At 36.0% G+C, this 24,099-nt stretch overlaps 1 protein-coding gene across 10 annotated transcripts in view; it reads right to left on the minus strand.

Moving 5' to 3' along the window:
- Positions 1 to 24,099, minus strand: part of DNAH7 (dynein axonemal heavy chain 7) — a 393,327-nt gene that overhangs the window by 96,175 nt on the left and 273,053 nt on the right. For all 10 annotated transcript variants that reach the window (XM_054679168.2, XM_054679169.2, XM_054679172.2 and 7 more), the window contains 5 exons: positions 22,699 to 23,029; positions 21,601 to 21,947; positions 20,035 to 20,215; positions 17,568 to 17,753; positions 9,183 to 9,346 (listed from right to left, as the gene is read on the minus strand). In XM_054679168.2, coding sequence (XP_054535143.1) covers positions 9,183 to 9,346; positions 17,568 to 17,753; positions 20,035 to 20,215; positions 21,601 to 21,947; positions 22,699 to 23,029 — 1,209 coding nt within the window. The remainder of the gene's footprint in view (positions 1 to 9,182; positions 9,347 to 17,567; positions 17,754 to 20,034; positions 20,216 to 21,600; positions 21,948 to 22,698; positions 23,030 to 24,099) is intronic.

Here is a 24,099-nt window from a genome sequence, read left to right on the forward strand (position 1 = left end):
CACTCCAGCCTGGCGGCAGAGCAAGACTCTGTCTCAAACAAAACAAACAAACAAACAAACAAAAATGTAGCTTAGATAAAAAAGAAAATAGTTTTCTTATCCTCCAATGTGAGCATTATCCTTGTGTCACTCTGGCTGCCATAACAGTATACCACTGACTGAGTGGCTTAAACAACAGAATTTATTTTCTCACAGTTCTGGACCCTGAAAGTCCAAGACTAAGGTTTCAGCAGGTTTGGTTTTTGCAGAGCCTCTCTCCTTGACTTGCAGATAGTACCTTCTTGCTGTGTCCTATATGGCCTCTGCTCCATGCAAGATGTTCCTGGTGCTGCTCCCTCTTCTTACAAGGACACCATTACTATTTGATTAGGGCTCCCCCTAAAGACCTCATTTAACCTTAGTTACCTCTTTAAAGGACTTATGTTCAGGGCCAGCATGGTGGCTTACGCTTCTAATCCCAGTGCTTTGGGAGGCTGAGGTGGACAGATCACTTAAGCCCAGGAGTTCGAGACCAGCATGGGTAGCATAGCAAAACCCCATCTCTACAAAAAACAATTAGCAGGCATGATGGCAGGCACTTGTAGTCCCAGCTACTTGGGAGGCTGAGGTGCGAGGATCACTTGAGTTTGCAGTGAGCTGGGATTGTGTCACTGCACTCCAGCCTGGGTGACAGAGTGAGACCCTGTCTTAAAAAAAAAAAAAGAAAGGCTCTATCTCCAAATATGGTCACATGGGAGTCATGGCTTCAACATAAAAATTTGGTGGGGCAGCATAATTCAGTCTATGACATTAATTATGTAAGAAAAGACATCAAAAGAGTAATGTAACATCTTAGATGCAATTAACTAATGAAAAATCACTCTAAAGAGAGTGAGAGAAGGGAAATTAGAAAGAAATAAAAATATAAATATATAAAAAGTTTTCATTATGTCACATTTTAGAAATATATTTTTAAGTTTGGAGGATTATGTGTGAATGTTAAACAGCATTTATGCTTTCCTAAATAAATTGAATTACTCTTGTATCACTTCCACATTTTTTAGCCACAATACCTATGTTCATCCTGTTTATTTGTCCAAAATGCACTTCTCTCCCATCTTTTCCCATTTAAGTCCTACTCATGTTTGAACATCAGCTCAAAAGCTATATAGTCCACAAAGCCTCTCTCCATCTCTTTTCTCTCTGAACTTCTTTAGCAATTCATCCATGTTATATTTATGGTATTTGCAAGTAATGGTAATATTCTATTATGGTAATTCTATAATTCCTTAGCCGCATCATCCAACTAAATTGTTTATTCCTTTAAAGGAAGGGTCCATGCTCATTCTTTATTCTTTTTTTCCTAGATCAAATAAAGGTTGCATGTGACAATCTACTGACATAGAAACAGTAAAGTCATGGGGCAAACACCATACAAATTAAATAATTCTAAAACTTGAAATTCTCTAAGAGATTATCCCTGCACAGAAAATACTTGTCCAATAAGCAGCATTTCAAAACCAGAGGAAAGGACTTCTGATTCTAACCAAGATGGGCTGGGCTTTTTACAGCCTATCTCTTTCACTGATTACATCTAAAAATGTTGAACAAAATACAAAAAACAACTACTTACAGATTCTAAAAAGTAAATAATAACAAGTGAATGGGAGAAAAATCCTAACTTGAGGAATTATCTGTAATGGGGTAGTGAGTTTTCTAAGTTTTTTCTTTCTTTCTATTTTCTGGCTTAGTGGGGGAACTGTGCAGCAGGCACAGGTAGCAATAACTCAAAATAAGTAACTGAAAAAATGACCATATGTGAGCCAGAGAGCATGGGCATAAATCCATGTTTTATCTCATGTTTTGCTTTTTTTTTTTTCTTTATTCTCTTTTATCTCTACCCCAAGGTTAACCCCACTCACAGAACTGTATTATCATGACAGAAAAAGCAGTGGTGCAGTTACCCAAAACACTGAGCAAAAACCTGTCTCTCTGGACAGAAGTAAAAAAAGAGGCCCCTGTTGTACACAGAAGTAAGGGAAATCCAAGTATTTTTCTTTTTTCTTACCACTTTGCCCCCAGTGTTGGCATGAAATTGTGCAATGGCAAGGGAAGAGAAAACTCTGAAAGAACTTCATCATTTTGGCCATTAAAAAAGTATAAAAAAGGTGCCCCTGGGATATGGAAAGTGGGGCAGGGGTAGGATAAATTCTGAAAAGACCTGAAGCTGTGCATGCATGGAACACTTCTAAAGAAGCATATCAGAGGCTTTAAACAATATCATAAATCCTAGTCCATTTAACTCCTGAGTAATGAATGCCAAGGAGTAGATTCAAACAGTATAGTGAAGGCTTACAAATCTGAACTGACATTGCAACATCACCCACAGAAGGAGAACTAAGAATTGTGATCTAAACTTAACTGAGTTATTTGACTGCTAAACCAAAAAATCAATCTTATCCAGAGGATTTTGACAGGACCCAGAGTCTCATATTCAAAATTTCCAGGATGCAATCCAAAATTACTCAACACACAAAGAATAAGGATGTGATTAATTCTCAAAGAAATAGACAGATTTGAAATTACCAGAAAAAACTTTAAAGCAGATATTATAACCATCCTCCATGAGACAAAGGTGAACATTTTTGAAATAAATAGAGACATTCTCAGGAGGAAAAGAAAACAAAAAGGATAATGAGCACCAAATGGAAATTTTAGAACTGAAAAACATAATATCTGAAATTAAAAGTCCCATAGTATGGGCTCAGTAGCAGAACAGAGATAACAGAAGAGTCAGTGAAGTTGAAGATAGATGAATATATATAGTCCAATTTGATCAACAAGGAGAGACACTATCAGATTGGATAAAACTATACGATCCAACTGTCAGCTGTCTACAAGATACCCACTTTAAATATAATAATATAGTTATATTAAAAGTAAAATGATGGTAAAAGATATACCATGAAAACACTAAACAAAATAAAGCTGTACTGGCAATAGTATATTAGAAAAAATAGACTTCAGAACAAGAAAACCATCAAGGATAAAGGGGGACATATGCAACAACAAAAGGGTCAATTCATCAAGAAGACATAATAGTCTTTAATGTGTATGCTTCTAACAACAGAGCTCCAAAATAAATAAAGCTAAAACTGATAAGACTGAAGAGAGAACAAGTAGACAGAAAACTAGCAAGGATATTGAAGCCATGAACAACTGTATCAAGCAATTCAACCTAACCAACTTTCAAAATGCCCTTCACTCAATAATAGCAGGATATTTTTTCCAAGTGCACATGGAACATTAAAAATATAGACAAGATTTATGCTATAAAACAAACCTTAAAAAATTTTAAACAACTGGAATCATACAATGATAGTCTGAAAATAACAAATAAATTTGAAATTAAAAACAGTAACAAAAAAATACCCTAAAAGTCTCCAAGTATTTGGAAATTAAAAATATATATTTCTGAAAAATCCATGAATCAAAGAGGAAATTTCAAAAAAAATTAGAAAATTCTTTAAAGGAAATGAAAATTAAAATAAAACATCAAAATTTGTGTTATGTAGCTAAAGCAATACTTAATGTGAAACATATAGCATTAAGTCCATGGATTAGAAAGGAGAAATCTAGAATCAATAATCTTCCACCTTAGGAAACCAGAGACATAAAAGTAATTTATGCCTAAAGCAAACAGAAGCAAAGAAATAATAAATATTAGGGAAGAAACCAGTATTATTGAAAACAAAAAAAGAATGGAGAAAAACAATGCAACCAAAGGCTTGTTCCTATATAGGATCAACAAAATTTATCAAACTCTAGCCAGATTGACCAAAAAAATAGAAAGAATACACAAATTATCAAATCAGAAGTGATAGGTGAGATTATCATTACAGACCCTACAGACATTAAATAAATATTAAGGAAATACTATAAACAACTCTCTGGTCATACATTTAACAGCTTAGATGAAACTGAGCAATTTCTGAAAAGACAGAAACTGCCAAAACTCACTTAGGAAGAAATGATCACCTGGATAGACCTGTTACCATTTCAAAAATTGAATTCATGGATAAAATCTTTCAATGACAAAAAAATTCCAGGCACAGATAATTTTTTGGTCATTTCTATGAAACATTTAAGAAAGAAATAATTCTAATTCTACATGATCTCTTCCACAAAATAGGAGAGAAGACTTCCCAATTCCTTTTACGTGGCCAGCATTACTCTGAAAGCAAAACCATACAGACATTACAACAAAATAAAACACAGATCAATATTCCTCATGAACATAAATGCAAAACTCTTCAAAGCACATTAGCAAATCGAATCCAAAAATATATAAATAAGAGAATACATTATGACCAAGTAGAGTTTAATCTGGAAATGCAAGGCTAGTTCAACATTCAAAAATCAATTGGTACAATTTACCATTTTAACAGACTAAACATAAAAAAACTGTAGGATCAACTCAATAGACGCAGAAAAAACATTTCACAAAATTTAACATCCATTAATGTTAAAAACCATCAGCAAACTAGGAATAGAAGGGAGTCTCTTTCACATGATACAAAGGAGGTACAAAAACCTACAGCTAATACCACATGTGATAGTAAAAAACTGATTCTCTCTAAGATCAGGTAAAAGGCAACAGTGTCTGATTTCATCAACCCTGTTCATCATTATACTAGAAGCCCTTGTCAGTGCAATAAGCTAAGAAAAAGAAATAAAAGGCACACAGATTAGAAAGTAGTAAGTTAAACTGTCACTAATTGCAAACAGCATGATTGTCTACATATAAAATATTCCAATACATCTACATAAAAGATCCCAGAACTAATAAATGAGTTTATTAAAGCTACAGGGTAAAAAGTCAATATTCAAAAATAAACTGCTTTCCTAATGAATAGTTGAACACAATCTTTTAAGTACCACACAGAAATAAAAGAAATACTGGGTATAAATCTAACCACAAAACACTGATGAAAGAAATCAAAGGAGGCCTAAGTACACAAAGAAATACACTGTGTTCATATATTAGAAATATATACTAAGTTGTCAATTCTTCTCAAATTGATCTTAGATTCAATTAGTACCAATACAAATCCCAGGAAGATTTTGTGTAGTCATTTAAAAATTGATTCTAAAATTTATATGTAGAGTTACAAGTAGACAAAACAATTTTGAAAAAGAAGAACAAATGTGAAAGATGTAATACCTGACTTTGAGACTTAATATGCTTCAATAATCAAAGAAATATGGTATTTACATCAAGACAAATAGGTAAATGGAACAGAGAACTCAGCAACAAACCCATGTGCATGTGAACCAATGATTTTCAAAAAAGACGTAAAGGCAATCCGATTTTAAAAAGGATAATATTTTCAACAAATTATGCTGGAACAATTGTATATTTTCTCTCTCTTTCTCTCTCTCTGTCTCTCTCTCTCCTCTCTCCCCTCACCCCCAACCCTCTTTCCCCATATATGGATGTGTGCAATTATACACAAACAAATCTTTTGTTGTTCCATATCCAGTTAATAACTATATCAAACTTATTTTTCCCAGACAACAGTCTTAATGTAACATCTTTTTTATCCAAAGACAGGATGTTTGTGACTTCAGCTTACATTCAATTTGAAAGATTTGGGCTTCCATAGAATAACATATTAGATGAATAAAATTTTAAAGGAGATAATCTTCAATGTAGATAAAAAAGAAAATACCAGTTTAACAAATATACCAACAATTGTGGAAAGCTGTATGCAACAAACTGATTTAAATAGCTTCAGTCTTTGGATGAATACAAATTCTGAATTCAAAACGCACAAGCACTACATTTACTTGCTTACTTCTTCTCCATTATTATTTTGTATTTTTTTTTAACAAGAAAATGTTTTTCTCCACATAATCTTTCTCTCTTTTACTTCCTCCATCAAACATTCTTGAATCTACAAAGGCTTTAAAATCAGTGGTTCCCAAATGGAAATTGAATTTTTATAGCACTCAATGTTCCAAGTTTTGACAGTGTGTATTCTTTTGTTACTGTCTAGAGAGGATTGTTATTTGGTGCTTTTGTGGGCTTTTTGAAAACATGGACTTCTAACAGTGAAAATACATGTTCACAGCAGTTGCACAGACCACAGATTTTGAATATGAAGCAGCAATACATTTCAGAGTTTTGATATTTTTGTTTTTACACACACATAAATTCATAAAAACAGACAAGGAAAGGTGTTACTCTTCTCAGTTATTATTGCTACTGAATTAAACCTAATATATCTCTCTTCTATGGAAATGAAAATTTACTTTTTTAAAAAGCAGAGTTATATCAGATACAGGTCTGATCTACTTATCAAGCTGTTAAATAATCCTAATCCTTTACCCGTGAAATGTTCAGATACAATCTAATTACATTTAATGTTATCACTAATCTTTGAAATTCTAATTAGCCAGGGACCTTTAGGAGTCAATAGCCCCAAAAGTTAATTATATTCTAACTTGCCCAAATTTTATAGATTCTTCCAGTTTTCCTAAATAATCGTCTCCTCACTCAGCTAAGATATGTGAAAAGCACTTAGCACAGGATTAGGTCCTCTGTGAGTGCTCAATATTAGATACTATCATTGTCAAGCAAGAGTTTCTGGGGAATGGAAGAGGGCACTGCACAGGTAAAGAAGATACTTAGCTGATACTTCAAAGTGATCACTTTAAACATATTTACTGAAAGCTTTCGGTATAAGATTACCAAAATATATTGGGAAAAGAAGCCAAGAATGAAAATTGTTAATATTTTCTTCTTAGTATAGTTGCTACCACAACTTTCTGCTAATATTTCAACATTTTTACAAATGAATAGTAAAGATGTAGGGGTTATGACTCATTAACATAATTTTCTGTCTCCATCCCTCCCAAAATGTGAGTGTGCTGTCTTGAAAAATAATCACTGAACGGTTTAGAATCTTATATGCAGATATATCCATCAACAGTTCTATTATTTTTGAAATATGACTAGACCCCAAAATAAGGGTATGTTTATTTGCTAGAAAACAAGATGCAATTTGGCCTCTGATGGTGGATATAGTGGTTATAGATGTCCTGCTAGGCAGAACCATGATATATAAATTGCAAATCAAGACAATGACTACCACTTCAGTAACTACTAATATGTAGGACATGACCAGCTACGTTCACAAGAGCTTGAGAAGAGCCAAAGCTCTTTTCTGAGATAAAAACAATAACAAAAGCAGCAAATATTTGACTATTTTCATGCTGTAGTTAATTGGTCCAGCTAGACAAAAGTGAAAGTAAAAGTTAGACTTCCAAAATTTCAGAGATCTCCCACCTGTGTCAATCTGTAAGGTATATTCTAACACTAAACATCAACACACACTGCCTGCATGCCACATGTTAAGTAATTCAACAACGAGCTGCCCTTCTGTGCTTGGTAAAAGGCGCTTAAAAATCTGCTAAAATCTTTATTTTAGCAGCCAGCTAATGCACATATTTATCATTGATTTTAGATTATCTATTTTCTCCTTGGATTAATTTAGATTATTGGATCAGAGTACCCAGTATTTTAGTTCCCCAAAGTAAAGCTTAGTAATTTTTTCTCTAAATAAATAAAATAATTAAATTTAACTTTAGCTCCTGAAAAAGTTGGTCTCTTTAACTACAGTTTACTTGGTTAAAAAACAAGAACTATGTGATACAAATTTTTATTTTTGTCTTAGTTATCAGAAAGTGTCAAACTTAATTCAGTGCCCAGCTATAGGAATTAGCTTGTCTCAAATTCTAACAGTAACTACTCCTTTAACTTACCCTAGGTGGTCTCATCAGATTTTATCTTGTTTTATATTATAATCATACTGCACATACCTCAAATTCTTGTAGAACAATTTAGTAAATGAATGCTAAAGAAATCCATATGTCAGGATAATTTATTGGAAAATAAATGTGTTCACCAGAGTTTTAATTTGTAAAATGATTTTCATAAATACTATGTACAGGCCAGGCGCAGTGGTTTACGCCTGTAATCCCAGCATTTTGGGAGGCTGAGGCGGGCAGATCACAAGGTCAGGAGATCGAGACCATCCTGCCTAACACGGTGAAACCCCGTCTCTACTAAAAATACAAAAAATTAGCCGGGCGTGGTGGCAGGTGCCTGTAGTCCCAGCTACTCGGGAGGCTGAGGCAGGAAAATGTCATGAACCTGGGAGGCGGAGCTTGCAGTGAGCCAAGATCGCACCACTGCACTCCAGCCTGGGCAACGGAGTGAGACTCCGTCTCAAAAAAAACCAAAAAACCCAAAAACCATATACATAAAATTTAGGAATAACTAGTCTCCACATTTAGTGTTTACTTCTATTTTAAAAGTTTCCATGCCTCAAACATTTTTACTTTAAAAAGTACCATCATATCAATTACTTTTTCATAGTAACCTAACAATTAGTCAAAATAGTCATGTAACACAGAGCATTTCCTACTGATAGTAGGAAATATCTGTGCTATCGTTAACATGCTAAAACTCTGAGAAAACTGGCCGAGTGATAAAAGGCTCATGGTAATGTGAACTTGGAAATAATACAGGATTGTCCTCACACTGTGACAGGCTGAAGTCCTTGGTTTCTGGGAGGTGAGACCTGGAGGAGAGGGTAAGGCAGACAAGCCTTTAATATTCTCCCAGCCCAGTCTACACAGGTTTTCTCTACTAACCAGGAAACTACAGGTATAATGGCTACTATTCCCTATCAGTGTAGGACCCAGAAATACATCCATCTAATTTAAAACAGTCCCACACTAGTGACTAAGACGGAATTTGGAACACCCTGCCCAATCACCACCAATGACACACTAATGCACATTTCATTAACCTCTAATAACAAAACCCTGTATTTTATGGAAATGAAAATTTTGGACTTCCCTTACTTAAGGCAGGGTTTTGCTCTATTTGCTAAAAATTAATTTAAAAAAATTAAGTACAAGTCATCTGGTTCATTTGTTTACTACAGTGTCTAATACTCAACTATTATAATATTAATAAGAGAAGGAAGTGATTACTCATATTTAATTTCACTAATTAGTTAAGTAATTTTTTTAATACTGTAAAAGTTTGCTACCTAAAATTGTTAGAAGGAACACAGATAAATCTACTGTTATTTAATAAAGACCATTTGTGAGAAAAATATTTTTCTTACATTATGATTATCCCATTATCAATGGAAAATGAGTCAGAAGGTAATCCAGCAATATTCCAAGTTCGAATTGTCACAGCTTCTCCCAGGGTACCCATAAGAGAGCAATCATCTGAGCAGGGGATATCTCTTCCTTTGCACAAAGTTGTCCACTCTTTAGTTTGATTCTTTAGAACATCCACAGAAAGATAAAGAAATGAGACTGGAGGTTATCAAAAGCATGCTTTATAATTCCTCAATTTATACTGTATTCATTGAGTCAACAAACCATTGTGGAAACTCTACCTCAAAAATGATTTCTGTTTCTCAGATTCTGATTTCAAATAAAATTTTAATTGAGAAGGTCAGCTATGTACTCAACATAATCAATGTTGAGGTAAAAGTCTAGATTAAGCACTTAAGTCAGAATTTTGTATCTGGAAAAAATAATTACCAATTGTTATTATAAAGCTTCATTTTCAATGCTACCCCTATCAAACTACCAATGACATTTTTCACAGAATTTGGAAAAAGTATTCGAAAATTCATATGGAACCAATAAAGAGCCCGAATAGCCAAAGCTATCCTTAGCAAAAAGAACAAAGCCAGAGGCATCACATTATCCAACTTTGAACTGTACTACAAGGCTCCAATAACCAAAACAGCATGATACTGGTGCAAAAACATAGATGAATGGAACAGAATAGAGAGCACAGAAATAAAGCTGTACACCTACAAGCATCTGATCTTTGACACAGTTGACAAAAATAAGCAATGGAGAAAGGACTCCCTATTCAATAAATGGTGCTAGGGTAACTGGCTAGCCATATGCAGAAGACTGAAATTGGACCCATTCGTTACGCCATATACAAAAATCAACTCAAGATGAATTAAAGACTTAAATGTAAAACCTAAAACTATAAAACCTTAGAAGAAAACCTAGGAAATACCATTCTAGACATAGGCCCTGGCCAAGATTAAATGGCAAGGATGCCAAAAACAATTGCAACAAAAACGAAAATTGACAAATGGGACCTAATTAAACTAAAGAGCTTATTCACAGCAAAATAAACTATCAGCAGAGTAAATAGACAACCTACACAATGGGGAGAAACATTTGCAAACTATGCATCTGACAAAGGTCAATATATCTAGAATCCATAAGGAACTTAAACAAATTAACAAGCAAAAAACAACTCACCCCTTTAAAAAGTAAGCAAAGAACATGAACAGATACTTCTCAACAGAAGACATACACGCAGCCACAAGGATATGAAAAAATGCTCAATATCGCTAGTCATTAGAGAAATACAAATCCAAACCACAATGAGATACCATCTCGCACCAATCAGAATGGCTTTTGTTAAAAGTGAAAAAACAACAGATGCTGGCGAGGTCACAGAGAAATGGGACTGCTTATACACAGCTGGTGGGAATGTAAATTAGTTCAGCCATTGGGCAGAGCAGTGTAGTGATTTCTCAAAGAACCTAGAACTATTATTCAACTCAGCAACCCCATTACTGGGTATATGCCCAAAGAAATATAAATTGTTCTACCATAAAGACACATGCATACTGTGATGGTTAATACTGAATGTCAACTTGATTGGATTGAAGATGCAAAGTATTGATCCTGGGTGTGTCTCTGAGGGTGTTGTCAAAGGAGATTAACATTTGAGTCAGTCAGCTGGGAAAGGCAGACCCATCCTTAATCTGGGTAGGCACCATCTAATCTGCTGACAACACAGCCAGGATATAAAGCAGGCAGAAAAACGTGAAAAGGCTAGACTGGCTTAGCCTTTCAGCCTACATCTTTCTCCCATGCTGGATGCTTCCTGCCGTCAAATGTGAAGACTCGAAGTTCTTCAGCTTTGGAACTCAGACTGGCTTTCTTGCTCCTCAGCTTGCAGATGGCCTATTGTGGGACCTTGTGATCCTGTGAGTTAATACTACGTAATAAACTCCCCTATATATATGTGTATGTGTGTGTGTGTGTGTGTGTGTGTATATCCTATCAGTTCTGCCCTTTTAGAGAATCCTATTAGTTCTGTCCCTCTAGTAGTTAATACTACTTAATAAACTCCCATATATATATATCTGATATATATATCTGATTCTTCAGATGGTGGGATATCGGATATATATATATATCTTATATATATATATCAGATATATACTTATATATATAAACAGATATATATATCTGATATATATATAAGATATATATATATATATATATATATATATATCCTACTAGTTTTGTCCCTCTAGAGAATCCTAACACACATGTGTATGTTCATCGCAGCACTATTCACAATAGCAAAGACATAGAATCAACTCAAATGGTACATATACACCATGGAATACTATGCAGCCATAAAAAAGAGTAAGATCATGTCCTCTGCAGCAACATGGATGGAACTAGAGGCCATTAACCTAAGCAAACTAATGCAGGAAAAGGAAACCAAACACTGCATGTTCTCACTTATAAGTGGGAGCTAAATGATGACAAGGCATAGACACAAAGAAGGGAGCAATAGACACTGGGGCCTACTTGAGGGTGGAGGGTGGGAGGAGGGTGAAGACTGAAAAACTACCTACTAGATACTATGCTTATTACCTGGGTGATGACATAATCTGTACACCGAACCCTGTTGACACATAATTTGGTTATGTAAAAAACCTGCACATGTACCCCTGAACCTAAAAGTTAAAAAAAAAAAAAAAACACAAAGATTCAATTTACAAAGTAGTTGGGACCACCACATTTTTCCAAGTATTTTCTTTATGTTACAAATATCTAGCACATACAATATTATAGTAGAAAAGTAAATCCATTTTGAACCAGTAGGAGAGACGGAAAACTTTTACTTCTGACTCACATGCCCTGCGAGTGGCTACGGCAGGGCATTTCAGTGCCAATAAGGATCAGGGCACATAATGCAGTTTGTAAGACTCTACCTGGGGGACAGTCTGTAGGATGCTCAGGAACCCGGGCGGTACTACAAGCCAAGGTTCGTGTTCAGAAAGTCAGAAGTCAGTATCCAAGTTGAGTTTACAGATAAAAGATTTCAGAAATAGTGAAAGACATAACTGGAGAGAAAGGAGTTAGACGAAGGCAAGGGGAAGGTGGATATGTATGGTGCTGGTACCAGCCTCTGGGTTGATGAGGGTGCTGGGTGCTCACAGGTGGCGCTGGCTGAGAGGCCACGCTGGGCACTGCCATCTCCCTCAGGCTCCTGCTGAGTAGGCTGGACCAACATTCCTTGAGGTTTGCACAAGAAAGGGCATCACAGTTTTGGGGGAATTGATGACATTCATGACCTTGATAAGCCTGTTAATATTATGCAGAAGCCCCACAACTGGGTCTGTATGGTGTTCCATCATGATTCCTGGCACCTTGCCAGGTTATGCATCTTTGGCAGAAATGTCACAGAAATCATGTGCTCTTCTCATTGCATCCATCAGATGGCACACAATTTCATTTCTGATGACACTTTGATGTTCATTTACTGATGACACTAATTTTTATCACTTGATTAAAGTGTTGTCTGCCAGGCTTCTGTGTCATAATTATATGAGCTTATGTGTGATTATAGATTCTTCAGATGGTGGGATGCAATGCAAAGACACTCAGATAAATGAAAGGCAGAACTCTGTAAGTTATAGCTCCAAATGAGAGAAGGCTGCACACAGGGCCACACAGGTGTTGTCAGGAGACAGTGTAGCATCAAGCTAGAGCTGCGGGAGGCAGTTTATATATGGTAAATGGGATGGAATTAGCTGGGTTTCACATGTTTCCTGGGGATTGGGTATTTTGAATCATTCTGTGGTTGCAAGGAAGAAGGGGCTGTCCCTGGTATCTGGGGGCCTCTGGAGGCTATCTATTGTAACCCGGGAGTGTTCCAGCCTAGTAAAGAAAATGGTTGGGGTGAGGGCTTAGCAAACTACTTACAAGAGAGAATTCTGCGTTTTTAACTGTTATTTAAAATGGTTAAGACAGCACTTGTGAAATATTATATTATAACTTCCCCACTGTTAAATTGCTCTTTTCCCCATTCCCTTTGCAGGTAATAAGCATTCTGCAGGGAGATACTTTGTAACCATGAAAATGTCCTGTTTTTTTCAAACATTCAATTTTTTTATTACTAATTTATGTCAGCATAGATTCATCTTTTTCATATTTTATCCAATGATTTATGTTACTGTCACTATTTATTGCAATGCTGAAATTGTCCAAGTTTGGCCAGTGGGAATACCCTTAAGCTAAATTCTGTGTCCTTTTGACATGGCCCCATCTTTCTCTGGGTACTTCCTTACTCTTGCTCAAAAAAGACATTTCAGCTTTATCTTACAGTGAAGTCCAAGATAGCCAAAGATAATCTTCCTACTTTAAGCTCAGTTGACTAGCAACCATAATTCCATCTGCAAAGTCCCTTTGCCATGTAACGTGGCACAGTTACAGATACAACACTTGGAGGTGAAGATCATAGGGGCCAAAATTCTCCCTAGCATAAGTACTTAATAAATATCATCTGGCTATTTTGTTTTATTTGGTTGTTGATATGAGGAACAGATGGTATTGCTACGTAGGGAGGAGGGACAGATAGCATTTCCAGTTTGACTTCTATACACAGTTGCTTCTGGCATGTTTTATTTTTAATTTTTTAATTTTTATTTTTTTGAGATGGAATCTTAACTCTGTCACCCAGGCTGGAGTGCAGTGGCATGATCTTGCTCACTGCAACCTCTGCCTCCTGGGCTCAAGCAATCCACCCACCTCAGCCTCCAAGCAGGACTGGGACTACAGGCACACACCACCATGCCCAGATAATTTTTTGTATTTTTTGTAGAGACAGGGTTGTACTATGTTCCCTAGGCTGGTCTCAAACTCCTGAGCTCAAGCAATCGGCACACCTCAGCCTCCCAACATTCTGGGATTACGGGTGTGAGCCACCTCACCCAGCACTACTGGCATGTTTTGTTCCATTTGTTTTCAGGCTGTAGGTTGGCCTACAGACATTTTGGAGAGGTCTGCAAGCTTTCTTGGATCTAGCTTGAAGCTGGAGTAGGCATGCTAGCCTATGACATAGGGAAGAAGTAGAGAAAATAGAAGCAATAGTTTCTGCAGAATGCTCAGCTTAGAGTTGACAGGTATAGTACGTTACCACAGATGAACTCTGGATTAGCAATTTAAGAGGCCTAATTACATGTCTATAAGGGTGTAATATCAGAGAATAACCAAAATGAGCATGGAGGACTCCGAACAAGCATCTCAAAATTCAAGCCAATGGCCTTGGCTGGTAATCAGGTGATGAGCTAGATGGTGGATTTGCTGGCATAAGGTCATGAAAAAAAAAAGGGGAGAGAGAGAGAGATGGTAGAAGTGGAAAACTGGCCATTAAGAGTGTCATCTTGGTGAAAATACCCAACACCATTAAAACAGTTTCGACTTTGGTTATTGGCAGATAAAGGTCAATTAGAAGGTTCAAATTAATTCGAATCCAGGGCTTGTATATTCATAATAGCACTGTAGGATTCTGTTTTGGAAAATGGCACAGGCATTGCAGTTGAGTGCTGTGGGCCCAGTTACCCTGGAAGAACTGGATTTTCCTATGTTTTATTTATGAAAAGTGCCAGGAATCTATAAAAGAGTGGATAAATAATTGACGACTACTCAGATTCAAGCTTGGAGGGGAAATGCAGCTATTTATTGAGGGCCCTTGATATCCAGAGACTTGAAACCCTTTGATGTCAGAAAAGCACCAAATGTTGTAAGGTCTCTTAGTTTGGGTTCCCTGAAGCAGACTGTGGGATGAAGATTCATGTGAGGTGACATGCTGAGGAAAGGATGCAGGGGGAAGCAGGACAAGGAGGAGTAGAAGCCAATAAAGGGTGAGGGACCAGCCTAAGTTCTGCAGCAGGTGGCCTCGTTAGATGCCACAGGGAGCCTCCATAGTGTAAGCTATTCCTTGGAGCTGTCCCAACCAGGGGGAAGGGAGAGAGACTCCCATGCTCCCTTCAATTATTCATTAAGGGCTGCTCAAGAGGGAAGTACATTCCCAGGCACTTCTTGCTCTCCAAACACTGGGTAAAGTGGGTTCTAGGAACCCAAGGGAAGTCTGACAGAAAGAGCCACAGGTGCTAGTCGTTGGGTGTGAAAGCACACAGAAGCCAGGAAGGGCTCTGGTCAGAGCCCTGATGTTTGCCATCCAACCCTTACGCTGAGAATTGAATGAGACAGTTTTGATGGGAAATAAACTGCTCGCTGTTTTGACCTGAGAGAAACAGATAAAAGAGTGAAGATGACAAAGTGGGACTCAGAATTAATCCACAGGAATTCCTTCCTGTGACATGAGAGTGACATGAGAGATTTGTTAAGGAAAGTAAAAATTCAGGTTGATCTAGCGAAGCAAGGAAGGAATAAAATTGCCTTCAAGCCTTCACAGAGATGAGGTGGCATGGGATGAAGTGACTACTTGAATCAAGGGTTCAGACAGTGAATGAGTTCACAGAAGGCACTCTGAGCTTTGGCATGTCTTGTGTCTAAGTTGAATGTGGCTTTGTGTCTGTCAGTAAATTTCCAAGTCTCAGTTCACGTGCTTAAGGCACCCTTGAAGCATTTGTGTGGTGGTCTGACTAGCAGCCCCCCATTCTGATAGTAGCCAGGTGATGATGGCAAAGTCAGAAGAGGCAGTCCCTTGGAGTGAGTCTGTCAGAGAGGGCCTGGTTGGGAGGATGGTACATCTAGCTCTCCAAGCACTGGGTAAAGTGGATTCTGCTAGTGCACTGGGTAGTGCTAATACACTTTCTGCTGAGCTCTGGAATGCTAGACAGGAGCCAGTGCAGACACCTAGTGATGTGCTCTGAACCAGCAGGGAAAGGTAAGGGTGGCTGAAGCTACTCCTTTTATTGTTCAAAATGTCAATGTAGGAGAGTAGGAAGAGTGCTAAATTAGGATGCAGGTAACCACCGAGTGCTAAAGACAGAAGCACCCACTAGGTGAGGATTTTAAACATTTAGTTAAAAACAACACCACTGGCAGGGCACGGTGGCTCACACCTGTAATCCCGGCACTTTGGGAGGGCAAGGTGGGCAGATCATAAGGTCAGGAGATTGAGACCATCCTGGCTAACATGGTGAAACCCCGTCTCTACTAAAAATACAAAAAATTAGCCAGGCGTGGTGGCGGGCACCTGTAGTCCCAGCTACCTGGGAGGCTGAGGCAGAAGAATCGCGTGAACCCAGGAGGTGGAGCTTGCAGAGAGCCGAGATCGCACCACTGCACTCCAGCCTGGGCGACAGAGGGAGGCTCCTTCTCAAAAACAAACAAACAAACAAAAAAAGAAAAACACCACCACCAAGAGTCAACCCTCCTTAGGAGATAGTTCTGAAATTAAATGAGGCTCAATTGAGACCATGTGTAAGCCAATGCTCAGTGAAATTATAAAGCCCTACACAAAGGGGATGTAACATGTACTCTTTCTTGTTTGACACCAAAAACTATTGTCAAATGTTCTGAATTCCTCCCTTCTTTTATTCTCATTATCATCCCTCCCATTTTTTCTTTTAGTTATCTTAATTTTTCTAAATCTCTCTGCCTGCTTTGATAGGGCCATGACCCAGGTTGGATTCCAGTTCCATTTTTCTAAAAAGAGCTGAATAGTATGTTGGGTCTCTCATTCAGTAAAAACTAAAAAGTGGAAGAGAAAGGCAGGAAGAATAATTAGGATTAACTCCTAGGGTTAGATGTTCGGCCAGGGAGAAGAAAGAGGCAGAATCAGTCAGAGAGGTGGGAGTCAAGGCAGGGAACGTGGGGTTTGTTTTCTAAGGAACAAAGCCACTTATCAACAGGGTTTTAGGCAGGCTCACCTTTTCCTCCCTTCAAGTTTCATTCCCTGAAATGATTTTGAAATGGCTGTTATTGAGACTGATAGGAAACAGCTGATGAAGTACACACACACACACACACACACACACACACACACACACACACACACAGAGAGAGAGAGAGAGAGAGTTCTGATACCTTTTTACAGTACTTGCTTAGGAACTGAGATGTTATCAGTAGAGGCTACCATTTTCCCATTACTTTTAAAAAAAATTTTTATTTTTAATCAGGCAGCCCCAAACTAGAATAGGTTCAGAGACTCCCCATTTTCACATTACATTTTAAAGTAGATATTTTTGTTTTTAAAACAATTAGATTTTTGAAGAGTATATTATATGCATCTTTTGGCTAACCAGCTAATTTACAGAATAATTAAAATACACAAGCAGAAATCACGCAAAAATACCTTCCTCCTTGTACTTAACAAAAAACTGAAACCAAAGTAAAACAAAACCTTGAAGGGTTATATTGGCTGTGATGGGCAGAGGGTCAGGAAGAGATGGAATAGCGACCCTTACCTGTCTATAGGTGGATGTGAAGGCTCCGAGGTAAGCAACCACTCCGGAGGAAATGAGGATATCCCCAGTCAAGTTGATGTACAGCTGACCTAGCTCCAGAGCTGTGTGGCTCCATCGAGTTTTCTCACCTCCAAGGCCTCCAATCAACTGTTCAGCTCGTTCTAGTTTTTTGCTGCAAAGGTCAACCTCGAAAATAAAAGTGAGCTTTTATCAACATTTACAAGTATAAGAAGTTTAAAATTCTGCAAGATTTTACCCTCAGAAGTGAATTATTATTTTTAATGACAGACTTCTGCCTGGGATTTCCTATATCACTATGATATAGCAAAGTCCATGATATTTTAGAATTTGTAAATATAAAGTGTCTAATATAATTCATGAAATTAATAATGAATGAATATTTACCATATAATACAAAGAACAGCTGTATTTAGGAAATGACATACAGTACCAGACACTGAAAGTTAATTAATAAAGGACATTCTTCTGCAAATATAGATATTTTCCCTCCATTTTAAATAATCTAGATGCATTTTGTTTTAAATATTCTACAAACATTTTCCCCTCATTTAACTTATATCATGGTCTTAAAGGTTAAGTGTTTAAAGGTTTTAATAATTTATGATTATTTACAAAGCACAATTTTCAGGTTGTTAAATTGTGTCAAACTACTCAGGCACTTGCAATTCAGCTTAAATTAGGACACCAAACAATAGCTGAGAGCCTATTTGGTGCATAAGACTGTCAACCAAATGTGATTATATGTAATTAAGCAATATGATAACAAAAGAGAGATAATTACAAAGGTGGCAAACTTGGTGAAAAGTTATTTCAGTTCACACAATAGCAATATTCCAGCAGAATATGTGAATTATTTTGATTAAATTTTTAAGTACCTTAACATCATTATTCTTGGAAGGAGATGAGATTAAATAAAGCTTATCTTGATGTTCAAAAATAATTACATGAAAAGATAAATTCAACAATCAACAAAAACAAAGACATTTAGGTTATTTTGGAATAGGAATTTGGCTTGTGCTTTTTACTAATGTTATTAGCATGTATATCAAGTCAATGATTTTAGATTAAAAGATGTATAATTCTGTATCAATTTATCTAAAGATAGATTTGAAAAAAGCAAATGGTATGTAATTGCAGTATTTGTGATACTTCCTAAATTTAATTTTTTTCCCTTTTAATTTTCCCTCTTTAAATATCTTTTGTCTTCTAGTTTCTTTCCTCACCTATTCTTCTTTCAACAATGTTTATGATAAACTGAATCAGGTCTTGGACTATGGCAAAGTTGCCATCAGAAACTACTAAGTAAAAATATTTTGGCTAAAATTTTACCTCCAAAAGCACATTTTTAATACACATACATGCATATGTTCATTTTATATTACCATAATTTTCTAATATTTTATCATAAAAAATAAAATTTTCAAACATATAGGAGAGTTGAAAAATGTTTAAAGAGAGCAACTGCATAACCATTTGTTGGTTATATTATTTAAACTAAAACTGATCATTCAAAAATCATGCCATAATATGTTACACTTCTAAAGATTAGCACAATGTCTTACATTTGTGCAAATACAGAATACAGGATAGTTACTATAGAAAGAGGCAGTCTGGTGTCCTGGAAAGAGTACAGCTATTGGAATCAGGCTGCCTGGGTTCAGGTCTCAGACTTGATGCTCAGAAACTGGGTTGACGATGGACAAGTTGCTTGATCTTTCTGTTCTTTAGTTTCTTCAAAATGGTACAAAATGATTACTTCCCTCAAAAGGTTATTGTGAGAATAAATAGTATAATATGTAATGTTCTTAGAACAACCGGCCTTTGTACATAATAAGCATTCAATAAATGTTGACTGTTATAAAATATTATGACTTTTCTTCTGGCCCATAATCGACTTTAGCAGTTAATTTTTCCAAATGGTATCACTAATTAAGTTAGAGTAGTATTTTTAGTCTTGAAAATATTTTTAGTAGATACTGTATGGTTCTGAGTATTGAGTTCTAATTTCAGCTCTGCCATACAACCTACGTCACTTAACATTTTGGTTCTCAATTTCCTTACTTGCAAAGTGAAAAATGATTAAATAATCTAGCTCAATATTATATTCTAGTAATCTAAGGCAGACAGACTGACATTTTTTTTTTTTGGAAAGGCCCAGAGAATAAATATTTTAGTCTTTGTGAGCCAAGCAGCAAAACTGAGGATATTTACGTATTTCATGGGTATTTATACGGCCATTAATATGTAATTATTTTAAAATGTCAAAACCATTATTAGCTCTTGGGCCACACGAAAACAGGCGATGGGCAGATGTGGCCTGCGGGTCATAGTTTGCCAATCCCTGACCAGGAAGGAAACAGGACTGGTGTGTTATGTGCTAGTACGAACATCATTCTTAGTTACGATAATTGAGAATTTGTCCATCTTTTTCTATATCAGCACACACCTGGTTTTCCAGGTCAGCCTTCTTTTGTTTATTTAATTCAAGTGTGTCTTGAAGCCTGGCCAGCTTGTCCTGAACTTCCTTAAGGGCTGCCTGCTTCTTTCTAAGACCATCCATGGCAATTTTAAGCTCCCCTTCAGCTGCAGCCAGTTTTATCTTTTTGGGAGCTACTATTTTTGCCACTCTGCAAAAAGTAAAATTGAAAAATTAAATATTCATTTAATATTCCAGTACACTTTCTATCACTGAATTTACTTTTCTAATACCCTTACTATAACTGAAAACACTTCTTTATGCAAAAATCTAAACCGATTTCCATATTTCCTGTTTCATCTAACAATCATCCAAACTTGATCCTGGACACAAGAAACGGCCTTTTATTAAAATAGACATCAAATATACAAAAAACATTTTGCCAGTATGAATTTTGATAACTTTCCAAAAGGAGAGTAGGATAGTCATGTAGAATATTACAATGTTATTAGAAGCCTAATTGGTTAAAGGTTAGTTTTCATGAGAAAGTGAGGTATCTTTTATCTTTGTCATTTTACTTAAAAAAATCCTAGAATACATCAACCAAAAACAGTTATCCTATAAATACGTATGTGGTAATAAAAGGAATTATATAGGAAAAAGGATGGATCTAAATTCTCTCCCTAGTATCTGGAAAATGGAGTCAGTCATGTTATCTAACAAACATTAAATTAATCATTAACTAATATCATGGTCTGAAACATATATAGCACTACTATATATATAGAATGATTAAAATTGGATATGAGTTTGAAAAACATCCTATGACAGTTGTTTTTTGAAAAAATAATAATTACCCTGTTTTGCATATGATATAACTAGTTCTCATATAATCACCAAAAAAGGCTCCTTATTTCACAAGAATACATTATGCCAGTGGTTTTTAAAGTGTGGTCCAAGGACCCCTGGGGATCCTGACGACACTTGCTCCTTTGGGGAGCTCACGAGGTCTTCCCTCGTCCAACTAAACCTCTGTGTGATGGTGGATTTTTTTTTAATATACTTTAATTAAAACAACATATTGCAACAGAATGAATGAAGAAGCAGATTTTGGTGTCTGGCTATCTCACATTAAACCACACATTAAAGAGACTTGTAAAGGTATAATAAAATACCACTTTTCTCATCATTATTTTTTTCTATTTTTAAAAGAAAAACATGTAAATTTATAAAAAATAAAAATAAATCACTTGTATTAACATGTAACATTTTTATTGCTTTTTAAAATGAATTAATAAACATTTTTAAAATTTTTCCATTTTAATTTCTAATATGGTAAATAAACAAAATCTTATTGGGGTCTTCAATACTTTCTAAGAGTATAAACAGTTCCTGAGTCCAAAAAGTTTAAGAACCACTGTATTATACTACTAGTTGGCATAATCTTGCCTCCAGTAAATATGCAAACACAAAGCAAATTCAGACAGGATTTTCCAAGGAGCCTCTCACTTACATAACTTTTAAATTGTATATTTTCTAACTGACCAGAAGTGAAGACAGAACATACCAGCTGGATTTCTTTTTATCAGCACTTACTTATCATATGAATCCATTGCTATGACCCATTTGCACAGACCTTCGGCCGCTGTAGAAGCATTTCTGATTTTTTCTGGTACAAAATCTGGATTTGGAATATAATTTTTTCTTATGATATTCATATAAGCTGGAGGAATATTGTCCTTGTCATATTCATGAAGTGACTGTAGAAACCTCATGTCACCAAGAAGTCTCTTAGCTGGGCCCCAGAAATCCTCAATTTTTTTCCCTGAACCTGTTGGGTCAGGGATTTTGTCAGCTTTGATTCCTTTCAAGATGCATATAGCTTCCATAACAAGCTTGACACCAGCAGGAGGACTCTTCATGGATTTTACCACTGTAATATCCTTGAAATAACAACGTTAATTATTTTAAAAGACATGTTTGTTTATACAGTAATTGTAAGTGGTTCCTATTTTCAAACTAAGCATACAGAAACTCACTGTGTTCACTGGGTAGAAATGGTGACAGTAATAGAACTGCACTTACACTTTCCTCCTGAGTCCCACCCAAAGGTTTAGCCAAAATTCTCTGCACTATTTATTTTAAAAATCTATCTTCATCTTTCTAAATTAAAATATTCCCCTTTCACATCTTAACTTTTAATACACCTCATGAAATCTAAGACATTGCTATTGTAAAATAAATTATTATAAAACACATTATTATTTTATGTATCCCCCCCAAAAAAAATCACTGGCAAAATTAATACTTTATCACATGCTCTATAAGATGTATTCCAATGACAAGTGTGTCTAAATATGAAAAAGGTACCCCTTAGAATCAAAATATAATCTCAAAGCTTATGTCTTTGTTGATTACTGCAGTGCAAAGATGTATAAAGTTCTTGAAATAACTGTTGCTTTATGGTAGGCTATAACATCTGGCCGCTTTCTTCCATTTCAAAGGTGTTTTTGCATGCACATGCATTTCTTTTTCAAGTCAATTAGGGAATTCTTTTGCCAATTGCAAAATGATTTCAGCTTCATTAAAATTTCAGGCTAATTCGGAGAGACAAACTAGACTAGAACACAATGCTAATTTCTTTCTTGGGCTATGATGACATGTGTCCTAGAAAGTGTATGGCGAAGCTCTTACCTGTGCAGTAAGAGTATCAAGGGCGGCCAGTGCTGACTCTAATATTGGCAAGGCACCTGCCAGGTCAGCATCACACTCATCTTTGATGGCTTTGGAAGCCATAGCTTGTTCGTTCGCTATTGTTTCATCAGCTTTCACTATTTTTTCAGTTTTGGCAACTTCTACAGACTCTTTCTCAATCATTATCATCATTTCATCAACCTCTTTGCTAGCAACTTTTAATTGAGGATGTAGTGCCTCCAACTCCATCTGCATTGTGGCTACTTGAGATGAAGCAGAATCCAGTTTCTCCAAACCCACTTCATATCTCTTTTTCATTTTCATTACTTCACTGGAAGGAAATAGATAAAACAAAGTTAATCACGAGGCTCTGTATCCTACATGAAGGAAAAACTTCAGTGTTTCTGAGCTTTCTAGGCTTTTTCAAGACATAACTACGGAGTGGTCTAAAAGATTTTCATATAAATGACAATATGTCAAAACATGAAACCTAGAATGTCGGATTTGTGCACAGTTAAGAGCAGACAGCGTGTTTTATTCATTTTTGTGTTTTCAGTACCTATATGTTATCAACGCATACAACAGAAATTCAAAAGAATAAATACACTGGCGATGAGGCAAGGAGTCTCCTGTATCAAAATGAATGATGTACCTCTAAAGTTGGTAAGTTGATCCCAGCAACACTACTGCTGCTTTAAACCTTTTTATGATCACTTATTTTAAACGCACTTCAGTGCTCAAAATATATTATTTTGAATGTTTCCAAATGTGAAAAAATGATTTTAACATGTATTATACATCTTGAAACAGAGATTTGTTTTATTAAAGAAAAAGTAACAAATAGAGCAGATCATAAAGCTCAATACCCTGTTTGGTGCAAAATGATTATAAAGTAATAACAAATGATTAGAAATAATGTAATATTTTAGCATATTTTAAAAGTTTAATATTTTAATGTAGTCAAAAATTTAATCTGCATTTATCTGCAAATATATATATATGTCTCTATAGAGAAAACTCTTCTTTATAATTTCATTTTAAAATACTTGATATACCATAATGTCTCCAAGTAAAAAAATGACATGTTTTTAAAATCCCCTTCAAAAAACAGACTGTAGTAGTAAGGAACTGGCTTGAGCTGGAAAAGGTAACCTGGAGAACACTGAAAGGATTATAATTTTTGTTTTAAAAAAATTCATAAGTGAGAGCATGCTACATTTTTGTCACATGTCAAATTCCCTGAGTGTGCAAAATATTAGAAAGTAATGGGAACAGAGGGGACCGAATGTATGGCCTGTATTATCTGTGAGTTTGGTTTCAGCTGAAACCTTGTGCAACAAGCATAGGAAAGGTCTCATTCCTGCCAGCCTGAGACAGTTTCAATATGGTGGCTAATCCCAA

This window comes from Pan troglodytes, chromosome 13 (genome assembly GCF_028858775.2).
Source record: "Pan troglodytes isolate AG18354 chromosome 13, NHGRI_mPanTro3-v2.0_pri, whole genome shotgun sequence".
Classification (NCBI taxonomy): Eukaryota; Metazoa; Chordata; class Mammalia; order Primates; family Hominidae; genus Pan; species Pan troglodytes.